Genomic DNA, 22369 nt, shown 5'->3' on the forward strand with positions numbered 1-22369 from the left:
ATAGGTGTGATGTTTATTATCTTTTCTGAATACTTGATTGTTTCTCTGAATGTTTTAATTTAAGTTTACTTGCATAAGCCTCTTTTGATGAGAAGTCATGCTCTGTAACTTTCTGCTGTAAAAGAACTTTTTGTTTTTGTTTTGTTTTTTTTTTGTTTCAAGTTTAAAGTTGTGTTTACTGAGACATTCATCAAAAATAAAATATTTAATCTGAAAAAGATACCATCTTCTGTGTACATTAATAATTAATAAATACATGATTCACGTGTGTTCACACTACATTAAGGGTCACTTTAATAGGTAATTAATGTTTATAACTCATTAAATGAGTTCCACCTTACATTAATGTTCCCTTTCATAGGTTGTTAATGTTTATAACTCATTAATAAAAGGTTATTAATATTCATAACTCATTAATAAATAGTTAACAGGTTTCCACTTTACATTAATGTTCATTTTCATAGGTTGTTAATGTTCATAACTCATTAATAAATGGTCCACAGGTTTCCACTTTACATTAATATTATTACTGGTCACATTACTGGTCTTGTGGTGAACAATGAATCCATGCAAGTTAAAAACAGAAAAAACTTGTTTGTCGCAGTAATCTTTAATCAAAATTTGATAAGTTACTTCTGGTCTGGAATGGCGTTCCTTCTTTGATAACGTCAGTTTAACGGCTTGGGTTGAAAACGTGTAAACCACTCTTCTGCAACCGTTCGTCTGCTATGAGTGAGATATGGAGAGGAGGAGTGCAAGAGATGGAAAGGAGGAGCGCTAAAGTAAAACTCTGCCCTCTATTCAATATTCTGTTTCACTTGGAAATACGTCACAACACTGGAGAAGAGTCGTTTGCAACTTCCGTTTCACGCAGACTTTAATATCTAATCAAGTTATGGTTATTATCATTTGTTTTATTTTCAAAATAAAGTTGGAATTTTGTCTTTAAAAAACAATAATTTTGTTTTTATACACTGCTGTGGAGAGGCATCATGACCTTTTTGGAGAGTATCATGGGTAAGACAAAAACTTCTGGTAAGCAACATAGTAAGACAAGTGGCAGTCATGAGATATTAATAAGAAAAGCACAAATACAACAACCTTCAGTCTAATTATGATAGTCAATTTTTGCTGCATCATGAAATGAACCAGGAATCTGGTTTTGAGTTAAATATATGTTAATAAATACATTTATTAAGCATTTATAACATGTGAGTTAAAAACGGCTCACTATTTGGCAGGTATTGCATTAAAGTCGCCTTTTTATTCATGCAGTTATAACTGCATTATTAATGATTTATAATGCATTTGTAAATGACTTATTACTCATTAACAAACACCTTTATAAACCCTTTACAAAGGGAACCTTAATGTAAAGTGTTACCGAAATTGATAATACAAAGGTTATACAGCTAAATATACAGAGGATATACATATATACATATATATATATATATATATATATAAGCGAAAGTAAAGGCAGGAAAAGAGAGGTGATCAAAGATTGCCAAATTACAAACAGTTAAACCTTTGAGAGCCAGCAAGGAAACTCAGTACACAAATCTTAAAGAAGTTAATACTTGCATATAAGTTCGGGTGCTGTAGTTTGAGAGTTTCAGAGCACTCGGTTTGGTAATTGGTCCTTCTTCAGGAGGGTGTCCTCTGGCGGGTTTTTCAAACGAGGTTTAAACTGAAGAGTAAAATAACCGGAAAAGAAAGAAGAGAGAGTCTGTCTCCTAGGTGATGGCGGATGACGAAGGCTTGACAAAAGCAAAGCTTGTGCCAAGGAGATGGTCGTCCCAAGGAAGAATAGCACGTGATGGAAGCGCGGTCGCCTGAGACGTCCGGGAGAGATGTGCACGAGAGGGCGATGGACAATTCAGAGACAATCGAGAGACAAAGCAAAAATGTTTGTGCTTGTCTTTTGTGGATAAACAAGCCAACACGCCTCCTTGGTTGACAGCCAATGGTAAGAAGTGCAATCTTGGCGAGCAAACTTTTCCTTTGTCTTGTCTTGCGGCTCGATTTGCATCATTTATGAAGTGTTCGATCAGAGTACATTTTTCTTCGAATTACCATTAAAAATAGAACAGTGCATTTTACAGTAATGTGACATACATTGTCAAATAAGGCATAAAGAGAGCTTTACAAAGAAACCAAACTTGGCCAAAACATTTGAAGGGAGATACAGTTTATACTCTGATTTTATCGTTTAGAATGACACTAACGCAACTACAGTCATAACTAAGTTTAAACACTAGGAATACATACATGCACTTGACATATGCGACGGGTACACATTGGCGCAGTCATATTTTGAGAATAACTGTACATACAATCTCTAAGCATGTTTGTGTGTGTGTGTGTGTGTGTGTGTGTGTGTGTGTGGTGTGTGTATTGGATTTTGGCTGTTCTGGAATGTAGCCACATGAGGGACTCTTACGTTATTTGCAGGTAACACTTTATAATAATGTTCAGTTATAAGTCATTTATTAATTATTTGTTAATGATGAACAAATCATTTACAAAACATTACAATATAGGTTCATAAATGATTAATACATGTTATGCTAACAATTTACAAATTTGATGTTAAATCTTTTCACTCATCAGCACAGACTTGTGTTCTGTGTGGAGTGTGTGGGGTCTAGTGATGAAGTGAACCTCTGAACCGGTTTTATCTTGCACTGACGCTCACATCAGGTGCACAGAGTTAAACACTCCATGTGTGTCAGAGAAGACAGCTGTCTATACACTCACCAGTCAGCACTTACACTGCAGTACTCACTACAAAGTGTTCAACACCTGTTATAGATGTGTAAACGCATGAATAAATCATTTACAAAGCTTTCTGCATCCCCTATTCTAGTGTAAACTATTCATCACTTGTAAATGTGTTATATATCATTTGTAGACCTTTCTTACCTGTTACAAATTATTTGTATATGTATACAGGTCATTTATAACACTTTCTGCATCCCCTATTCTAAAGTGTAAACTATTCATCACTTATAAATGTGTTACATAACATTTGCAGATCTTCCTGTTACATGATCCATCTCATTCCATCACTTTACCCAAGCCTAAACTTTACATTATTTAAAAAAAAAAAAAAAAAATCGTCACGCTGCCACCGTTTAACCAACACTTAATCATTTAATTTTTCTTTTGTTTTTCATGGAACAGCTCCTCACCATAACATGAAAACGCACCATAAACTGATAATAAACGTAGTCCATTATTTCGTGCATTTTTTTCAAGTTTTCAGAAGTCGGACGATGCAATTGTGTAAGGAAAAGATTCTTATAAAGTAATATAACCATTATACATTAATCTTATCAATCCGCCATAACTTTCAAAATTGGCGCTTCTCACAATACGACACAGTTTGCGGCAGTGACGTCAAACCTCGCTCCTTATTGGCTGTCACCGGCTGTCACATGTGATTTGCGACTACCATAGAGTGTTTGCGACATGCCGAATTTCAGTTGCTGTGTTAGATTCAGCGCGGCGCTTAAAAGGAAGGAAATACAGATCAGAGGAATGTTTGCAGCGATTAAACACTTCAATTTCATTCTGTAACTCACACAAATTTATGATTTGCTGTCATTTCGCTGGTAATGTAGCACATACGTCGTTTTGTCTGTTCTGTATAATGTTACTGCTTTTTGTAATGTTTTAAATAAATGATTGTGACTAACGTACATTTATCTGCCTGTTACACTACGTATATTGTCAAAATGGTTATGGTTAAGGTTATAGGGTAGAGTAGGGAGCTTAAAATTATTCTTTTTATACAACAGTATATCAACTAAGATAACAGGAAATATATTTATATTGCATTTTTATTTTTGTGAAGAGGCTAAATGTGGTCATGTTTAGATATAAGAGGTGAGTTAGGGGCTCAAAGATATCTATATAATAGTAAAATATATTTGCATAAAAATATTATAATTTTTTATAAAAATATATAATTTAAATATTGGGGTTCGTATAGATTTTTAGAAAATACATTTGACATTTGAAAAACGTTTATTTGTTGTCTATAACATGTGAACGTGAATAAAAATCAGCAAGGAACATACTTTACAATGTTCAAAAAATATACATTATTACAATATATTCAAAAAACTATAACTTTTTTTCTTTCAAGAAGTCTCAGTTTCCCCAGTTCAAATCCTCAAAGCCTCTTTGGACACATTTGGAAATCTCTTCTTGACTGCGAGAAAAAAATTAGTTATTTTGCTAAAATCTATATTCCTGTCTATTTCTCCTGCATTTAACACATTGTGACAGTGAGAAACAGTTGTTTGCTTACTATCTAATCTACCCAGACCTTAAAATGTGGCCTTGTTAGGAAATGATCAACCATATCTGCTTCACCTGTGAATGTTCATATTTTGATTATAATAATCTGTGTGTAAATATATATTAATTTATTTATTCATTTCATATATATATATATATATATATATATATATATATATATATATATATATATATATATATATATATATATATATATATATATAATTTTATTATAATGTTTATGTTTAATGCTCCTATTTCCTATTTCAGTTGAACATGAAGGTTACGAGTTTTACGTATGCTCTGATACATTAGAAGAAGATATAATCGGATATGATGGAGATGAGGCGTGGCATGCCGACTTCACACTGAAGAGAGGAGTATACACAATCCCTGATTTTACAGGACCTGTAACGTTTCCTGGACTTTATGCATTGGCTGCTGATAATATGATCGGATGCAAAGTGGACTTACCAGGTTTCAGTGCAGATGCCAAGAGCATACCACTAGTGATGGGTAAGACATAAAAATGTTCTATGAACATCTACATTTTTACAGTTTTAATGGCACTTTTATGTTCCCGTTGTTAAGGGTTTATAAAGGGTTTCCTTAAATAATCAATATATCATATAAGCAACTGTGTGCTATGGTAATATATTATAAATGTCCAAAAAAACTTCTTTAGTTTATGAAATGTCTAGGTTACAAACGGAGATGTTACGTTGGACTGAAATGATGTATTGTCTGAGAGCCCAATTGCCAATGGGTATAGCCGGGTATATTGGACAGCATGCAGACTCACACATTAAGTTTTCCACTGAGGAGCTGAGACGGTGTCCCAGCCGTTCCAGTGGCGGTACAGGAGTTGTGGCATTGTTACATTAGTCAAGTCACCTTTATTTATATAGCGCTTTTTACATTGCAGATTGTGTCAAAGCAGCTTTACATTGATAATTGGTATATAATTTTTCCTCTTAAAGAATAGTGTCAATACAGGCAGATCAAAAGCACTGTTGAATAAATGTCAAGAATACTGTTGAATATCAAATGTCAAAATGTCAAATATCAAGGGCTGCGCGATTAATCGTATTTTAATCACGATAACGATATCTGCTTCTCTCGATTGATTTTTAAATAATCGCCACGATATTGGCCCACTCTATGAAAATGAACATAATTTGGAAATATTGGAAGTAATATTAGGAGTTTCGCTGTTTTATTTTTTGAAGTTCCTAAAGGTTTTACCAGTTTTCATAATGTTGATCAGCTAGAAATGATTGTTCTTTGCTTTGCAAATTTGCCGGGCAATTTGAATCTGGTTTGTCTTATTTGCAAACAAATTTTGTTGCTTTAAAATCTAATGTGAATACATATTACAAAGCACTCACCAAAACCATGTTTTGTATTGATTTACCATCTAACGAAGTTATCATAGTTGGTTAAATTAAGTCTTTGTGCCACCTACAGGCCTTTTGGGTGAAGTGTAGGTTGGTAAAGAACTTGCAAAATAGCCATAATTACATTACTCTTTTGATAGAATAATCGTGATTATAATTTTTAGCAAAAATAATCGTGATTATCAGTTTGACCATTTTTCGTGCAGCCCTAAATCAAATGTCAAGTGTCCCCAACTAAGCAAGCCAAAGGCGACAGCGGCAAGGAACCCAAACTCCAACAGGTGACATCAGGTGGCAAACCTAGACGATTAGTAACCTAGACATTCCCTATCAGTCAGTCACATTCTAGGTTACATCGCACTGATCTGATGTATTGGGATCCCTATGGAAAGTGCCACAACTGCTGCCCTTTCCAGCACCCCGAGTAAGCCACCTAGTCCCCTCGGCACCTGTTGTGGTGGAAGAAAGGACAGGGCTTTACACTGAGAACTGGTGTTCCTGTACAGTGAGACTAAAGGCTGATTTATACTTCAGCGTTGAACCTACGCCGGATCCTCTGCAAAGTAGGCTATGCGTCTGTTTTCATTTATACTTCTGCATCGTTGTCCGCGTTGACGTGCATACAGACCACTAGAAGGCGGTGTCCGAGGTCATGTTGAGTATCAAAACAAAAGCCGAAGAAGAAGCAGCTTGTCATGTACGTTGTCAGAGAAGCTAAACAGAAATGGCAGAGAAGCGGCAAATAGGTAATGACTTTTGTTGCAGTATGGTTGTATGTTTCCTCTGAAACAGAGTGTTTTTTCATTCATAGTAAAGTTGAAAGTGCTCGCTCTTCTCCGAGTGCTCCACGCCAGTTTTTTGACCCGAGGGAGGGGTTCTAGCAGACCAATCAGAGCGCTTGTGGTCCGTGTAGAATTGACGCGTTGTTACATTTTTGAAGAGGTGCACGTCAGGCTACGTCGTAGGCTATGAGTGGTAAGCACAGCCTACGCCGTTGCTACGGCGTACACTCGACGCAGAAGTATAAATCAGCCTTAATGGATAACACTGGGTAAGCTTGCCTTTTCCAACTGGAAAGGAATGCTATGGAGACCACATCCTGGCCATAAGGAGGTAACACATGGAGTACACATATGGACTGACCAATAGGCAGTGCAACGTATGGAAGATCTTTGTGGTAGATCCTGCCTTGTCAAGGGTGGAGTCAATACTGTTACAGAGATAACAGAGTGGAGTCTGCCAAGGGAAAGACACGGGCTTGCCAACAGAGAAGCTGTACCATAGAAAAAAACACATTTGGTATCACCTAGGGGGAATCATAACATATGGTTATCTAGTAGGGGTGGGACGGTTCAGATTTTTCACGGTTCGGTTTGTATCACGGTTTTAGTGTCATGGTTTCGGTACAGATCGTATGTGCTATATTCAGTAAAAAAAAATAGGACAATTGTCAAATAAAGATAAAGAAAATAAAAACAAATAATCTAACCACAAGAAACAGCAAAAATAAATACAGGAGACCTAAGATACAAATAAAACAATGCTTTACAGGTTGCTTTACGTCCTTTGTCGTTTGATTAACATTAAAACACAGAGAGCAGGAATATTAGACTGCTGTCCCCAAGACTTAATTCAAAGATCCAGTACACTGATACTGATACACATGCGTTTTCTGTCTCGTTTATCTCCAAGGTCATAAGCTACTATGTTTGTTAGGATACTCGCTAAGACAGGCATGTTGACATAATTTTTGTGTGTGTGAATTTGTCCATTTAGGTGCAAGCAGGGTTCTAATTTAACTTTTTTGATCACTTTCTAAAGTTACCAGCCAATCAGAATTTCCACTAGCCAAATTTTTTTCTGGTGAAAATAAGAGAAATTATGAGTGCCACTGAATGCATTTGATCATTTTATTAACATTGTTGGCATGAAAAACACATATAAAGTACAATGCATGCAACAAAATATGCACAGAAAGTGCAAACATTTCATCTATCTATCATTTGAATCACATCATGGTCCTTTACTGCCTCAACTTTAAAATTATTAGTTCCCACCACGAAATTTCCCCTTTTTTTTTTTCTTTCGCGTACATGCTAAGGTGACCAGATTTCTGAAATGGAAACCGGGGACATTTCCTATTTGAGTGGTCAAAATATCACCGAAATCTCATTTGTTATTAACTATTAATAAAAAACAGGGCACAATACATTTTTGAATGTTTTTGTTTTTTTAATTGTTCACTGTAAACCCTAATAAGTTGAGACTACTCAAATGATTTGAGGAAAGTGATTCCCTCAGTTCAATTGTGTAATGGGGTAATTAAATTGAGTTGACCTAATGTGGTCTTTTCATTGAATTAACTTAAATGTTTAAGTACAGATAACCTAAAAGGTAAATATGGGCTCCCTATATCATTACATTAATAATTATTATTATTTAATTTTATTATTAGGATTTTTGGTCTGGTTTTAATACAATTCTCCAAAAAAAAGTATTACACTATTTTGAAAAATTACATTACAAAATTAAAACAACATAAATATGATATAAGATAAATAAAATGGCATTTAACAAATATTTTTAACATTTATTATTGAATTTAATATTTTCATTTTCATGAACTGTTCATAGGCTACTGTACAGAAATTACAACTTTTTAAACGTTTAACTATTTTTTTTAACTATTATTTTGCATTTTAGACTCATTTTAAGCACTAAGTTGCAAGTGTATTATTATTTTATTATAATTGTTTCATTCATTCTTATCTGAGTGTACCTTCACCTCGCGATACAGTTAAGATGTGTGTGGAAATTGCTGCTTTGTGACTGAGGACGTTAAATTGTCCAAAACAATCCCGCACCCTGTTGAAGCCCTGTTATAAAACACATAACCGTATTACTTTAATTTAACATGAATAGTTAGTATGTTACTACCTTAAAAGTTGAAACCAATAACGATGTTTCTTTTGATAATTGATGATAATGGCGCTCTGCTCTGGTCCAGGTTACGTTCTTCATGAAGTAGCGGCGCGCGCGCGACCAAGTGTAGCAGTGACAGTGTAGCTGCACAGTCCCCTCTGTTGGTGAACATGATCACTACATGATTGCTCAGATAACCAACAGGCTGCTGTGTGTTGGTCGGCTTTTTTGTAATGTATTTGCGGGTTATTTTGAACGAACTATATAACGGGGACATTTCAAAAACCGAGACTGTCCCCGGAAAACAAAACATGACGACATTTTCGTGGTCAAACATAAGCCATTCACGACCCGTCAGCCATTCGGCAATAAATTTTCTTTTCTTCTTTTCTCTGTCGATATCCTCATCCCCTGCCTCGTTCCTCTTCTCGCCCCCAGAAATCTGTCCCAAACACCGCCGCATTTAGTTTAATCTTAACTTTTTCCCTTACTAGCTAACTCCCTCCTCTTTCAGTCTATGCTCCCTGCTCTGGCTCCGTTCATTCTTTTTCTTCCTTGTGTTTTCTGATGGACGCTCCGTTCGTTTCCATGGTTTCTCGCGCTGGTTTCACTGCGAACTGCTCGCAGCCAATGGGCGTATGAAACGTCATCGCGTAGCATTACGGCACAGTGTTCATGGGAAATGTAGGAAGTGCTACCAGGGGGATAAATGACCGAGAACAGAGAGCCTCAGGCATCACCGGCCAAACTGGCTAGTAAGTTTTTATTAACACCCGCCAAAATGAATTTAGAACCCTGGGTGCAAGACTTAAAGAGAACTTGCATGAGAGTATTTGTGCACTGTGATGCGGCTCTCCTTGTACACACTTCAGATGAGTACACACAAATCTCCTCACAGCATGCGCGAGTTCTCTTTCGCGTGTTACGGATGAATGTATGAATGTTTAAATTGGCAAGGTTTAAATGAGTTTAGTTTAAATACAGATAGCAACGTGAGATGTTAATGTCTGACCTGGGCTTTCGCGCTATCAACACCCGGGAGACGACGGCATAAATGACTGGTCTTAGAGGTTTTGGCATGTCATTGAACATGAGTGACTGTTTTGTCCATGTTCTTTTGATCATCGCTGTTGTAACGTATTGTGAAACTAGAATGCATATTAATCGACTGAAACGTACATTAGCCGAATCCGTCTGTCTGTTTTGCACATTGTTTTCAACAAACTATATTATAGATGCGTCGTCAGATTTGGGATGAACCACGGTGCAACTGAGTGCTGTACCGTGGGTGAAGAACCAAATGGTTCGATTTTTTTTTTTTTTTTTACAGCAAACCGTCCCACCCCTTGTATCTAGTCTAGACCAGATAAACTAGATTGAGCCTAGTTTCATTTCTCCCAAGGTTTTTTTTTCTCCATTTTTGTCACCTGATGGAGTTTGGCTTTCTTGCCATTGTCACCTCTAGCTTGCTGTTGATATTCAACAAAGTTTTTGATATGCCTGCGTAGACTCCATTGTATGCGAACTGAACTGAGCTGGACAACGACATCCCTGTTTTCTCCAGAGCCGCTGTATAGATAAATTAATTAAATTAATAACTAATGATTTTTACAATGGAATGAATCAATACTGAACTTACTTAAGCTGGATAATGACACTATTTTCTTCAAGAGCTGCTGTACAGCCAAAATTATGTTCCCTCTATAACTGTAAAGCTGCTTTGACACAATATGCATTGTAAAAATTGCTATATGAACAAAAGTAACTTGACCTGACCGTGCTGTTCTGAGGTTCTGAAGCTCTGTGTGCGGTCCACGTACAAGCACTTGGGACACAGCAGTGCAACCAGGACCGTAAGAGCCAGGTAGCCAAAATTCCTGGCAAGCTTTGTTGACTGCAGGTCCCACACCCTTTCAATGGATGTTAGTGCAGTCAAGATCACTGTCTTCGGAGACAGGACCTTAATCTCTACTGACTGCAAGGCCTCAAAGGATGCTCTCTGTAGGGCTGTGAAGACCAGATTTAGGTCCCAAGTGGGGATGAGGCATGGCCGTGGAGGATTTAGTCTCCTGGCACCTCTCAGGAACCTGAAGACCAAGTTGTGTTTTCCCAGAGACTTACTGCATTCATTAGCCGCGATCATTCAGAATGAGTAAGAGTATGCAGTGGCCCAGGCAAGCATGGCTATCAGCTCTGAATGCCTATGCCCAGGCATGTGAGACAGATCGTGGCCATCAGATGAGGACATGAAATGACGGAAAGGAGTCTTTAAAAAGATGCTCGCTGTTTGCTTGCTCTTTAAGTGAAAATTGCCCTTTCATTGTCAAAGTGCCCAGGGGTCGCTCTTTCAGATGCAACCTACACTGGAATGCTTCGTCAAACCAACACTAGATCAGCTTCCCTCTTGTTCTGCAGATACTCGAACAAATGATTGTAGAGCATAGTTAAACACGTCCACTCTGCTCCAAATTGAAAGCTTAATGTGTGAGTTTGCAGGATTTTTATATTTCACATACTTTTATATCTAATTTATAGATTTCAGAATCACAAATAATTATACACTAGGCTTACAATACTTAAAGTTCCCCAAATTCATCAGGGACAATGGACTTTATTAATTAGAAGAGCATAGTCAAACAGGCAGTAGGTCGATCACCAGCAAACAGTAACAGGAAGGCAAGGCAAAAGAGTAATCCAAAAACACAGGCAATGGTCAAGGCAGGTAGCAAATGATCAAACAAGGAAATAGTCCAGGGTCAAAACACAGGCAAGGCTAGGCAAAGACAAGGAAAAACTAAGGCTAAACAATAATCAGCAATGAGTGTGTGTGAGTGCAGCTTATAAAGGGAACCTGATGGGAAACAGGTGTAAGTGTGATCTGTGCCTGGCTGAGGGATTGTGGGAAATGTAGTCCAGAGTGAAGTGACTGCATGTGTGCAATGTAAAAGTCTTAATGGTAAAATGGATACCTCTGGTGGGGAGTGAGAGGAAGCAGCAGGAGACGGAAACGTGATAGACCAAAGGAGTGGCTTCCAGACACTACTAAATCTTGGAGGGAGGTGGAGCGGAGGTGGAACAGGGGGCGGGTTGGAGGGCCAGGTCCATGGAAAGGAAGAGACGACCAGGGCAACAGACTTGAAGACCCCCATGGCGGAGGAGAAGACCACCACTGCAGCTCAGACAGGCTGGACACCCACGGTGGAGCAGATGACCACCATTGCAGCTCAGATGGGCTTGAAGACCCCAACGACAGAGCAGACCACCACCACTGCAGTTCAGATGGGCTTGCAGACTCCCACAGTGAAGTAGATGACCACCACAGCAGGGTAGACAGGCTTGAAGATCCCCATGGTGGAGCAGATGACCACCATTGCAGCTCAGATGGGCTTGAAGACCCTCATTACGGAGCAGACAACCACCACTGCAGCTCAGATGGGCTTGCAGACGCCCACAGTGAAGTAGATGACCACCACAGCCGGGTAGACAGGCTTGAAGACCCCCACGGTGGAGCAGATGACCACCATGGCAGTGTAGAAGGGCTTGAAGACCACCATGGCGAAGCAGATGAACACCACAGCAGTTCAGATGGGCTTGAAGACCCCCTTGGCGGAGCAGAAGACCACCAGGGCAGATCTGGCAACACCGGGAACTACCAAGGCTGATCAGGTGAAACTGCAACATGAAGTACAGAGAGGTTAGTTTGGGACACCAGGGCCGTAACAGGATGGGCAGGGAGCTCAGAAAAGCCCTCCAGGGCTCTGACTGGAACATCCTCTCTGGTCATGTAGCAGGGAGCAGACAGTTCTGGTACTACCTCTGAGGTCATGTTGAGGCAGGCAGGAAATTCAGAGACGACCTCCGTAGTTGTGTCAATGCTGACATGAAGTCCATAGCCCACGAGGCTGGGTTCTGGAACCGCGGCAAACTCTGGAGTGGACTGGATTCGATGTGTGTGGAGCCCACACACACCAAATGACTGTGGCCTTAATGGCCAATGCTGCAATCTCTGAGGGTTCGGGCATGGAAGCCATCTTGGCTGAGGGATCACAGACAGCCACCTTAGCCATAACAGGACAGGGCAAATGTTCAAAGCCAAGTACCACTGATACCTCTAGAGGGTCTGCAGCAGATGCTGCCACCTCTGGAGGTTCTACGGTGGTACCTTTGGAAAACAAGGAGGAATCATAAATGGCCTCTGTGGCTAGTTCTGGGCAAGACAAAAGTTCCAATACAGCCTCTGTGGCTGGATCGAGACAGGACGAGTGTTCATCAACTGGGAGTGTATCACTGGAAGCTACCACCGCGCAAGGAGCTGAAGCGAGTGCTACTGCTTTGTGAGGTTCTGCAGTATAAGCCACCACCTCTAGGAAAATTACAGTAGCTGCTGTAACCTCCAAAGGTTCTGCAGCATCAGCCGCCACCTTTGGAGATTCTGTTGTGTATACGCAGTCCAGATACACCGTAAAGTGACCCCCATTGTAGGGGCTGTAGAGGACAGAGGAATTATCTCAGGAGCAGAAGGGTTAAAATGAGTGGGTCTAGGGATACTAGCTGTGCTTACAGGCACCAGCGGTGGATCCTCCATGCTGGCTCCATGATGGCGGGCTCCCCTGACAGAACAAAGGAGGGTTGCGGTACGCCAACTGCCCTAGGACGTGAGGCAGGGATGGGAGACAAGACGTGGAGAGGTTCTAGAAGGTCTAATGAGACGAGACGAGACTCTAGAAGATCTGATGAGACGAGATGAGTTGAGGCTCTGGAAGATCTGATGAGACGAGATGAGACTCTAGAAGATCTGATGAGACGATGTTCTGGAAGATCTGATGAGACGAGACTCTAGAAGATCTGATGAGATGATGCTCTGGAAGATCTGATGAGACAAGATGAGGCAAGGCTCTGGAAGATCTAATGAGACAAGATGAAGCGAGGCTCTGGAAGATCTGATAACGAGATGAGGTGAGGCTCTGGAAGATCTGATGAGATGAGACAAGACTCTAGGAGATCTGATGAGACGAGACGAAGCTCTGGAAGATCTGATGAGACAAGACAAACCTCTGGAAGATCTGATGAGACTAGACGAGACTCTGGAAGATCTGATGAGGCAAGGCTCTGGAAGATCTAGTGAGATGAGGCTCTGGAAGATCTGCTGAGACAGGAGCTCAGAATAGCCCTCCAGGGCGCTGACTGGAACGTCCTTTTTGGTCATGTTAAGGCTGACAGGAAACTCTGGGATGACCTTCGTGGTCATGTTAAGATGGACAGGAAACTCAGGGACAACCTCTGTGGTCGTGTCAAGACAGGCAGGAAACTCGGGGACGACCACAAGGCTGGATTCTAGGACTGGACCGAACTCTGGATTGGATTTCTAGATTAAAGCAAGCTCAGGAGCAGATTTAAGGACTGGAGCAGGCTTTGGAGTGGACTCATGGGCTGGAGCTGATGTGTGCGCAGCCCACACACACCAAATGACTGTGGCCATAATGGTCAGTGCTGCAGGCTCTGGAAGATCAGCGGAGATGTGACAGGGCTCTGGAAGATCAGCGGAGATGTGACAGGGCTCTGGAAGATCAGCGGAAACGTGACAGGGCTCTGGAAGGTCAGCGGAGACGTGACAGGGCTCTGAACGATCAGCGAAGATGTGACGTGACTCTGGACGATCAGCGGAGATGTGACAGGGCTCTGGAAGATCAGCGGAGACGTGACAGGGCTCTGGAAGATCAGCGGAGACGTGACAGGGCTCTGGACGATCCGCGGAGATGTGACGTGACTCTGGATGACCAGCGGAGATGTGACATGACTCTGGGAGGTCTGCTGAGACGTGGCGAGGTTCTGGAAGGTCTGCTGAGACATGGCGAAAAGTCTTAATGGTGAAATGGAGATCTCTGGTGGGGAGTGAGAGGAAGCAGCAGGCAACGGAAACATGACACCTTGACTTAAGCACTGACTGCATTTCTTTATATTTAGGTCTAACAAGTTCAAACTCTATGAGCCGCGCATTATTTGTGTGCATTATTAATGTACGGAGCTGACTGAAACACTATTGCCAGCCAGCGGGACATTAAAGAGGAAGTGTTTGTCCAAGCTCACAGCAAGTGAACGATAATATCTTTGCGTGGGAATGCAAATATCTTTGTGAAGGAATAGGGGCTCCGTACTCCTGTAATCCAGTGTTGGCACTGGTACATTTTTATTCAGCAATGTTTACACTTTACAAAAAATTATTTTTATATCAGCTTGCAAAGGCTTACTTTAATTTTACTAGACAGTTATGTTTTCTGGGGGTGTACAGGGATTTTTGTTTTGTTTTCTGTTTTACCCATCATAAAGGTTGTTTTTGCTTGAAATAAATATTTCTATGTTCTGTATCCTAATTCTTCTTTATAAAAGCTTTACGAGGTATGAATAGTTCTCACTTTATGAGCTCACAAAAATAGTTAAAGGATTAGTTCACTTTCAAATTAAAATTCTGATAATTTACTCACCCCCATGTCATCCAAGATGTTCATGTCTTTCTTTCCTCAGTCAAAAAGAAATTAAGGTTTTTGATTAAAATATTCCAGGATTTTTTTCCAAATACTGGACTTCAATGACCTCCAAATGGTTGAAGGTCAAAATTACAGTTTGATTGCAGCTTCAAAGGGCTTTAAACAATACCAGATGAGAAATAAGGGTCTTATCTAGAGAAACCATCGCTCATTTTCTAAAAAAAAAATTATGGTTTTGTTATGGTGTGGTTGCAGTAGAGATGAGGTGTATACAGAAAACCACAAAACAAGGGTATTTATTACACGAAGGAGAGAAACACAACCAAACACACATAGATTAACATTAGTTTAACATTAAGAACAGACAAAGAGTGCAGGAAGTGAGTCCATTATAAAGGGTGTGCAGATGATGAAGTCTGAAAATCTATCACGCTTTTAACATCAATGTTTTCAACATCATATTCAACATTTATAATAAGAAATGTTTCTGGATCATCAAATCAGAATATTATGTGACATTGAATATTGAAGTAATGGCTGCTGAACGTTCAGCTTTGTCATCACAGGAATAAATTTAATTTCACAATATTGCTGTTTCCACTGTATTTTTGATCAAATAAACAGCCTCGGTGAGCATAAGAAACAAAAACATTTAAAACACATAGATTTAAAACTTAATGGTAATGTATATAACATGGACCAAAGTGTCATGACGGTAAATGTATGCAATGCCTATAAATGTATCTTTTTTTATTTAAATGAACTAAAGAATGAAGTTATCTGTGTTTCTAGAAACACCCCAGACTTCCATCTATCCAAAGGATATTGTAAAGCTGGGTGTTCAAAACACCCTCATCTGTCATATGACCGGCTTCTATCCTCCGTCTGTCAGCATCTCATGGACTAAAAATAATGTGAATGTGACTGAGGGCATGAGTTTAAGCCGATACCGTCCAAGGACAGATGGTACCTTCAACATCTTTTCCACTCTTAAGTTTACACCTACTGAAGGAGACATTTACAGCTGCACGGTGAGCCACATGGCCCTCCAGGGTCAACCTCAGACCAAAATATGGGGTGAGTGTGATTTTCAAATAGAATCAATGGACATTAGATTTCAGGACAATTTTTAGTCCAAATCTTTTTTTCTCTTACAATAAAATCCTAATTTATCTTATGTAAGGCCCGCCCAATCGGCCCAATGGCGGTTTCCCACAGGAAGGGGAAGGTTTCTTGCGCGTTCAGTCTTTTCAGTGTGGCAAAGTAGTTTAATTCCAATTAATTAATTATTATCTGACTCCATTTTATTATGACCTCGAATTTAGTTTAGAATGTCAACTGATAATTGGTCATTTGTATAATAATTTAGCTCTACATTTGATTATTCTATTTAACTCTTTACTCTTATTGTACTTGTTCATTCGGATTCCTATAACGCTTTGAGTCTCGCACCGGCCAGGTTTACAATCTCATATACACAAATTCGTCAGTCTTGGTCATTAGACAGAGGCGATTACTAATACTTTTAGACGCCGCACCATGCTTGCTTATTTCTAAAAGTATGTTATTTAGTCCTCATAGATCTGAACACACTGAATTAAAGCAAGACTATATCTAACCAGAAGTCATGACCATTACCATAGAACCAAGCTGACCAATCTAACCTTTCTAATGGTAACTTTATATAATCATGCCGTGGTTTCCCCCGTACACTTAGTTAGAATAATAATACAGTAATCAGAGGTTGAGGCTCACCCTATTCAGATTGGTCTGACAACCCTATGTTGTTCTGAACAGAAATGGTTCTGAACCATTATTAGCCTACACAGTCTAAGTATACATAACTAATGCCAATGTTAGTCGGAGCTCTAAAACATCAGTTGGTGTGCCCCACTGCTTCACCTAAACTGTGCTTTAGTCCGTTACTAACCTGAGCGATTTGTGGGGTTATGGACTTTACGTAATCTACTAGAGTCAATAATTTCAGAGTAAGTCAGAATAAAATCAAACATAATTTATTAGTCAGGTAAATGTATCATGCCAATCACAGATCAATCAATTCAAAGATGATCAATACAAAACATCAGATGCTCAGAAACGGGGGAGTAAAAGATGAATACCTGACATTAGAAAAATACACATTGCTGAGTGTCTGAAGGTCAGCATTGTGGGCTGATATGATTACATGATCGTGCCCTGACCCTGCAGGGGTAAATACTCAGACCAAAACAGAAACTTCTTTCAAATGGAAACATGACTTCACAATGGGAATTTGCATTAATCAGGGTCCTAGACTGTTTACACCTTTTGGGGACAGGAGGCCATTTGCATGAAAGACCCGGTGAAGGTGGACACACCCATTACAGAGAGCAAAATCTCTCTAAAATCTTTAAACCTTTATTACCTTCTGGTAGGGTTGCCACCTATGTCTGATAAAAAACCTGGACATATCAATGACCTGACCGACCACTTTGCTCACAAGTGAAAATGTCCATTAGACATTAGACCCATAAGACAAAATTGGCCTTTGTGCAGTAAGATTGTGCATGGTCGTGATTTGTGAATATTTTAAACATCTCAAGTATTCTCACTTATCTTACTTAACTTATAGCTTACCTGATTGCTTAGATACTGGTGCTTGTGCTTGCTTTTGCTTCCTTTTTGCTAAAGAAATAAGTAGAGGGATGACCTGATTAGATTTGCATTTACCATACCTTAGCCACATCTATAGCCAGTTTTATTTAGTATGTCTCAATCAGACATTGAAATAACAAAATCATACATAAATAGGCCTTAGCTTACCTAGTCTTCCATCTATACTTGGTGTTTCCCTTTGCTGCAGCTATCAGTGGTTTCTGTTCTTCAATGAATGTCTTGAATTCAGTGCATGACAATTTGAAATTCAATCTGACCTGAAGCTCAGACTTCACAATTGCAACTGACAGTCTGTTTCTTTTATCGGACCAATCATCCTCCATATGACTGAACACTCTTTCTGCATAGGCATTACTGACTGGTATGGAAAAAACAAAAGCAACTACTTTCAACAGCTCGGTGGATTCAGTTGCCTTGCTAAAAAAATAGGCCCACTTTCTGTCTGGGGTAAGGTCTGTTGGAATGGTGTGTAAGACCTCATTCAGAATGACTACATCACCATACAGCTTGTCTTCTTCAACATCCAGGGCCAGTTTTTCCACTAAAACTTACAGCTCTGACCACTGGAGTGATTGTCCTTCATTAAGGCTGAGACAGCCAATGTGTGCAAGAACCTGGTCATTGAAGTCAAATTTATCCTCAAGATACAGCACTGCCTTCTCAAAAAATCTGTCCACCAGGCTCCTGAACTGTTCCTGTTGCTGGGGTAAAAGGCTCCTCAGTATTTGTTTTGCTTTGCTGCCATAGAATTTGTCTGTGCGCCTTGCGATCAGTTGACTGCGCAATCGGTTCATCACAGAGTAAACGTCAATCACAGTAGCACTGTCACTCTCGAGCACCCTAATAGATGAATCAAATTCTTGCATCACATTGTGCATGAATGCAAGGATACATTCAGCTACAGTACAGTCTACATTTTCTGCATCACTTGCACCACACACAAATGTCCAGATGATACTTGGGCAGTCCTCCTTTCCCAGGGATACAAAATAAGACTTTAAAGCTGGCCAACACTCTAAAATCCTCTGTATGTCCTCTGTGTGGGGACATGCCTCAGAATCTCCCTGTATTTTGTATTAGTAAATTCACTTTTTTAGCAGAACAACTGAATTCACTATACACCTTCAGCACAAAGGCCTCCACGTCACACCCTCCAGCACTAAAGACACGATTAGCTGCTTTGACAGTGTTGTTTATGATGTGACATTTGCAATTGCCCCTCACAATTTGTGGGTTAGCTTCTCTGAGTTTCTGAAAAACTGAGTTGTGCCGACCATAATTAACTGATGTGTTATCTGCACCATAGGCACTGATCTGGCTGACTGAAAGTCCATTGTTCTCAGTAATAGACACTATTTGTTTGAATATGGCTTCACTAGATTTGTTGGAGTCGTTGTAAAAGTCTAACAATCCATACTTCATACCCTCGGATGCACAGAAATACTGGACTGTATAGGGAAACAATTTTGTGTGCCCAGAATTGGATGCATCAGAACATAATGCAAAATAGTGCGCTTTCTGCAACTCTGCTGCTAATCTTTGCTGACTAAATGGTGCCAACACATTTTCCACTAAGGCCTCACTTTTAGTTCTGCCACAAGACATTTTAGTTGCAATATCAGAGTCACTGAATATTTTTGCACTGACCTTGTTCCCACAGTCAGACAGGTAGCTATGGCCATGTCGCACACCGTGATAGGTAGCTGTTAATTCGGCGACAGTAATTTTGTCCTCTGAGTTTTTTGTAATCATGAATGATGAAATTGCCTTTGTTTGTCTGGTTACTTGAACGTGACTCTGATGTTTTTTCGTTTTAGCATGGTCATCCAAAGCAGTTTTGCCTTCATATTTAACCAGAATTTTAACTGATCATATAGAGCAAGTAGCATATAGTGGATCACCTGGTGTTTGCTTTAGCCATGTGGAGTAATTGTCATTTTTCATCCAGTCATTATTAAAGTAGGTCAAACGTTTCATTTTCTTTTTTACTGTCCTGTCAGTCTTTGTTGACACACTGTCATCTTCGTCCTCCGTCTCGCCACCCATGTTAACACTAACAACAAACGATGTTGACGACGTACAATCTTCTTCACTGCTTCAATTTGCAGCCTGTAGTAACTGGCTATCTGCCAAGACAGATGCGCTAGATGACGTAGCCTACATCATGTCACACGACATACCCGTCCCAGAGCCAATGATAGCGCATTCTACACACAAGAGACACCCTATGAGAGACACCGACCACTCTGTGCACAATGCATAGGCTATTTCAAGTGAGAAAATAGTAAATTGAACATACATATTCACGTAGCCTTTCGAAAACCGGGACATTCAGTGTCCCGGGAGAGTGGATAATTTTCCCGGGACAGGTTATTAAAAAGAAGGACAGTCCCGGTAAAACCTGGACAGGTGACAACCCTACCTTCTGGTTTACTTCTGTGGGAATGAGACATTTGTACCGAGACATTTCAATGATACCAAACATCTATAGTGTTGTATGATAACTGTTCACATTGAACCATATAGATTTTGGGTGAATTTCAGCTCATCTCTGCATCTAGAGAGAAGAGATGGGGGAAGAGGGGGTGAAGGAAGGAAAATGTAGATTAAGGCAATGCTGATGTGTGATTGACTCGGTGTGATTGCGTCTCAGATGGGGATGCTAATAATGCTAGAGAGAGTTTAAATGTTTCCTTTGTTTTCTCAAAGAGTAGCCCTTTCTTTGTCCAGACAGTCCAGCATCAGTCTTAACACTTATATGCATTTATTTTTCAGATGTCAATGTTGCCCTCCCAAATGTTGGTCCAGCAGTGTTCTGTGGAGTGGGTCTCACTCTTGGACTGTTGGGAGTCGCTGTTGGAACTTTCTTCCTCATTAAAGGAAAAAACTGCAACTGACTATGGAGCTATGAAAGCAAACTTTGAAAATATCTATTCATGATATTCAATATATTGTAACTGCAATTTGAAAACAAAGCTAAATTTCACTTGAGTGTCATTCTACATGACATATAACATAGTTGAGGTTAAAGACATATGCATCTGGATTAAATCTGTAGCATTTTATTGTCCTTCAAATATCAAAACATAATCAACTTTGATTTCTATGTAACACTAAACATGCTTATATTAAAGATCTACAAGCCTTTAATTAAATGAAAAAATAAAAATATTTTTATTGCACATTTGCGATTCAAGTTTTAGTTTTGGGTACGTTTACAGGACTATGATGTACTAAAAACAGAACGGTTTTTCCTTTGTCCAGACGACAGCATTGTCAAAAACGATCAAGGTACTGCGAGGCGATTGCTCTCCAATCGCTTTCACTGTACTTTGATGTCATACGCCGATCGGTCTGCGCAGCACCGATGCATCTCGAACAAGCCTAAATTATCTTGAGTGGCCTCATGGGATAGTAAAGTGTCCATTGTGTGTGCACTTCAGAATATAGCCAGAAGTAGTAGGTCATAGAATACTAGGTACTTTTTGCCCACTCTTTTATATGAGTACTGGGAATTTGGACATATTTCTTTTGTCATTTACTGTTTTTCACCTACTACATAGTAGAGAAGTATGTGATTTCAGATGTAGCCAGAATGTAGAGGTTGGTTTTGTTTTGTGTTTTCTTATTGTTTTCGTTAAATAAATTAACTGCTGCAACTAGTGCCTGACATCCTAGATCATGCCAATTCTCTCATCCCATGGTCATAAATTATTCTTTTAACATTGATTAAAAATACTTTCTCATAATGACCTTTCTAGATATAGTTTCTTTCTGGGTTTAAACCTTTCCTGGAAAATTAGAAAAACTTAAATTAAACATAAATTTGGAAATGAGGTATAAACAAATCTTAAATCTTATGTGATCTTAAAACTGTGTAATTATTGTAATCCATTAAAATTAACTTGATATAAATGTATGATCTTTGTATTACACTGAAAATAAAGGAGATTTGGAGCTGCAGAATTTGAACTAGTTTGAAAGTTACATGTATATATTTTATAAGAATGTATGGAATTTTTTATATATCTTTTTACTACTTACTGTGAGCTCTGGTGTACAAAAAAATACAACTTAAAAAACTAACATTGATGTAGGTGTTAAAGAACAAAGGAAAAACCGACTAAAGAAACAGACAGACCTTGGGCTTGTTCTTTCTACGTCACTTATTACATCCGAGATCAAATGACACATCCAAGATGATGTCATCACGCTATTCATGATCTGGCTAATTCGGTTCTTCGAACACACCAGTTGTTATTATTAATATGGCTGGATTCAGGGTTGGGCAAAAATACATCAAAATGTATTTTAAAATAAAATACCAAATACCTTAATTTTAAGTGTATAAAAATAAACTACAAAATACAGCAGCCACACCATGTATGAAAATAAAATACTGTATTTTTGTATTTTAAAAATACTAAAAAATACTTTTACAAGAGAGTGTGAAATGTCTTCGCAAACCTTCCATCAATTGGCCTGTTCGATCTATCCCTTCACCATTACACTGACTCAGCTGATTAAGAAAACAATGTTTGATAGCAACAGCTTTTCTCTGCCCAAGTCATGCAATAAATCTGACACATGCAACCAGTTAAA

General features: G+C 39.2%; 1 protein-coding gene across 1 annotated transcript in view; it reads left to right on the forward strand.

The window, feature by feature from the left end:
• LOC125254272 (H-2 class II histocompatibility antigen, A-Q alpha chain-like) overlaps positions 1-20949 on the forward strand; it is a 48016-nt gene extending 27067 nt beyond the window's left edge. Inside the window, exons 2-4 of the mRNA XM_048168824.1 lie at positions 4579-4824; positions 15905-16189; positions 20543-20949. Coding sequence (XP_048024781.1) covers positions 4579-4824; positions 15905-16189; positions 20543-20664 — 653 coding nt within the window. The 3' untranslated portion in view covers positions 20665-20949. The remainder of the gene's footprint in view (positions 1-4578; positions 4825-15904; positions 16190-20542) is intronic.
• Positions 20950-22369: the final 1420 nt, after the last annotated feature.

This window comes from Megalobrama amblycephala, linkage group LG19 (assembly GCF_018812025.1).
Source record: "Megalobrama amblycephala isolate DHTTF-2021 linkage group LG19, ASM1881202v1, whole genome shotgun sequence".
In the NCBI taxonomy this organism is placed as follows: Eukaryota; Metazoa; Chordata; class Actinopteri; order Cypriniformes; family Xenocyprididae; genus Megalobrama; species Megalobrama amblycephala.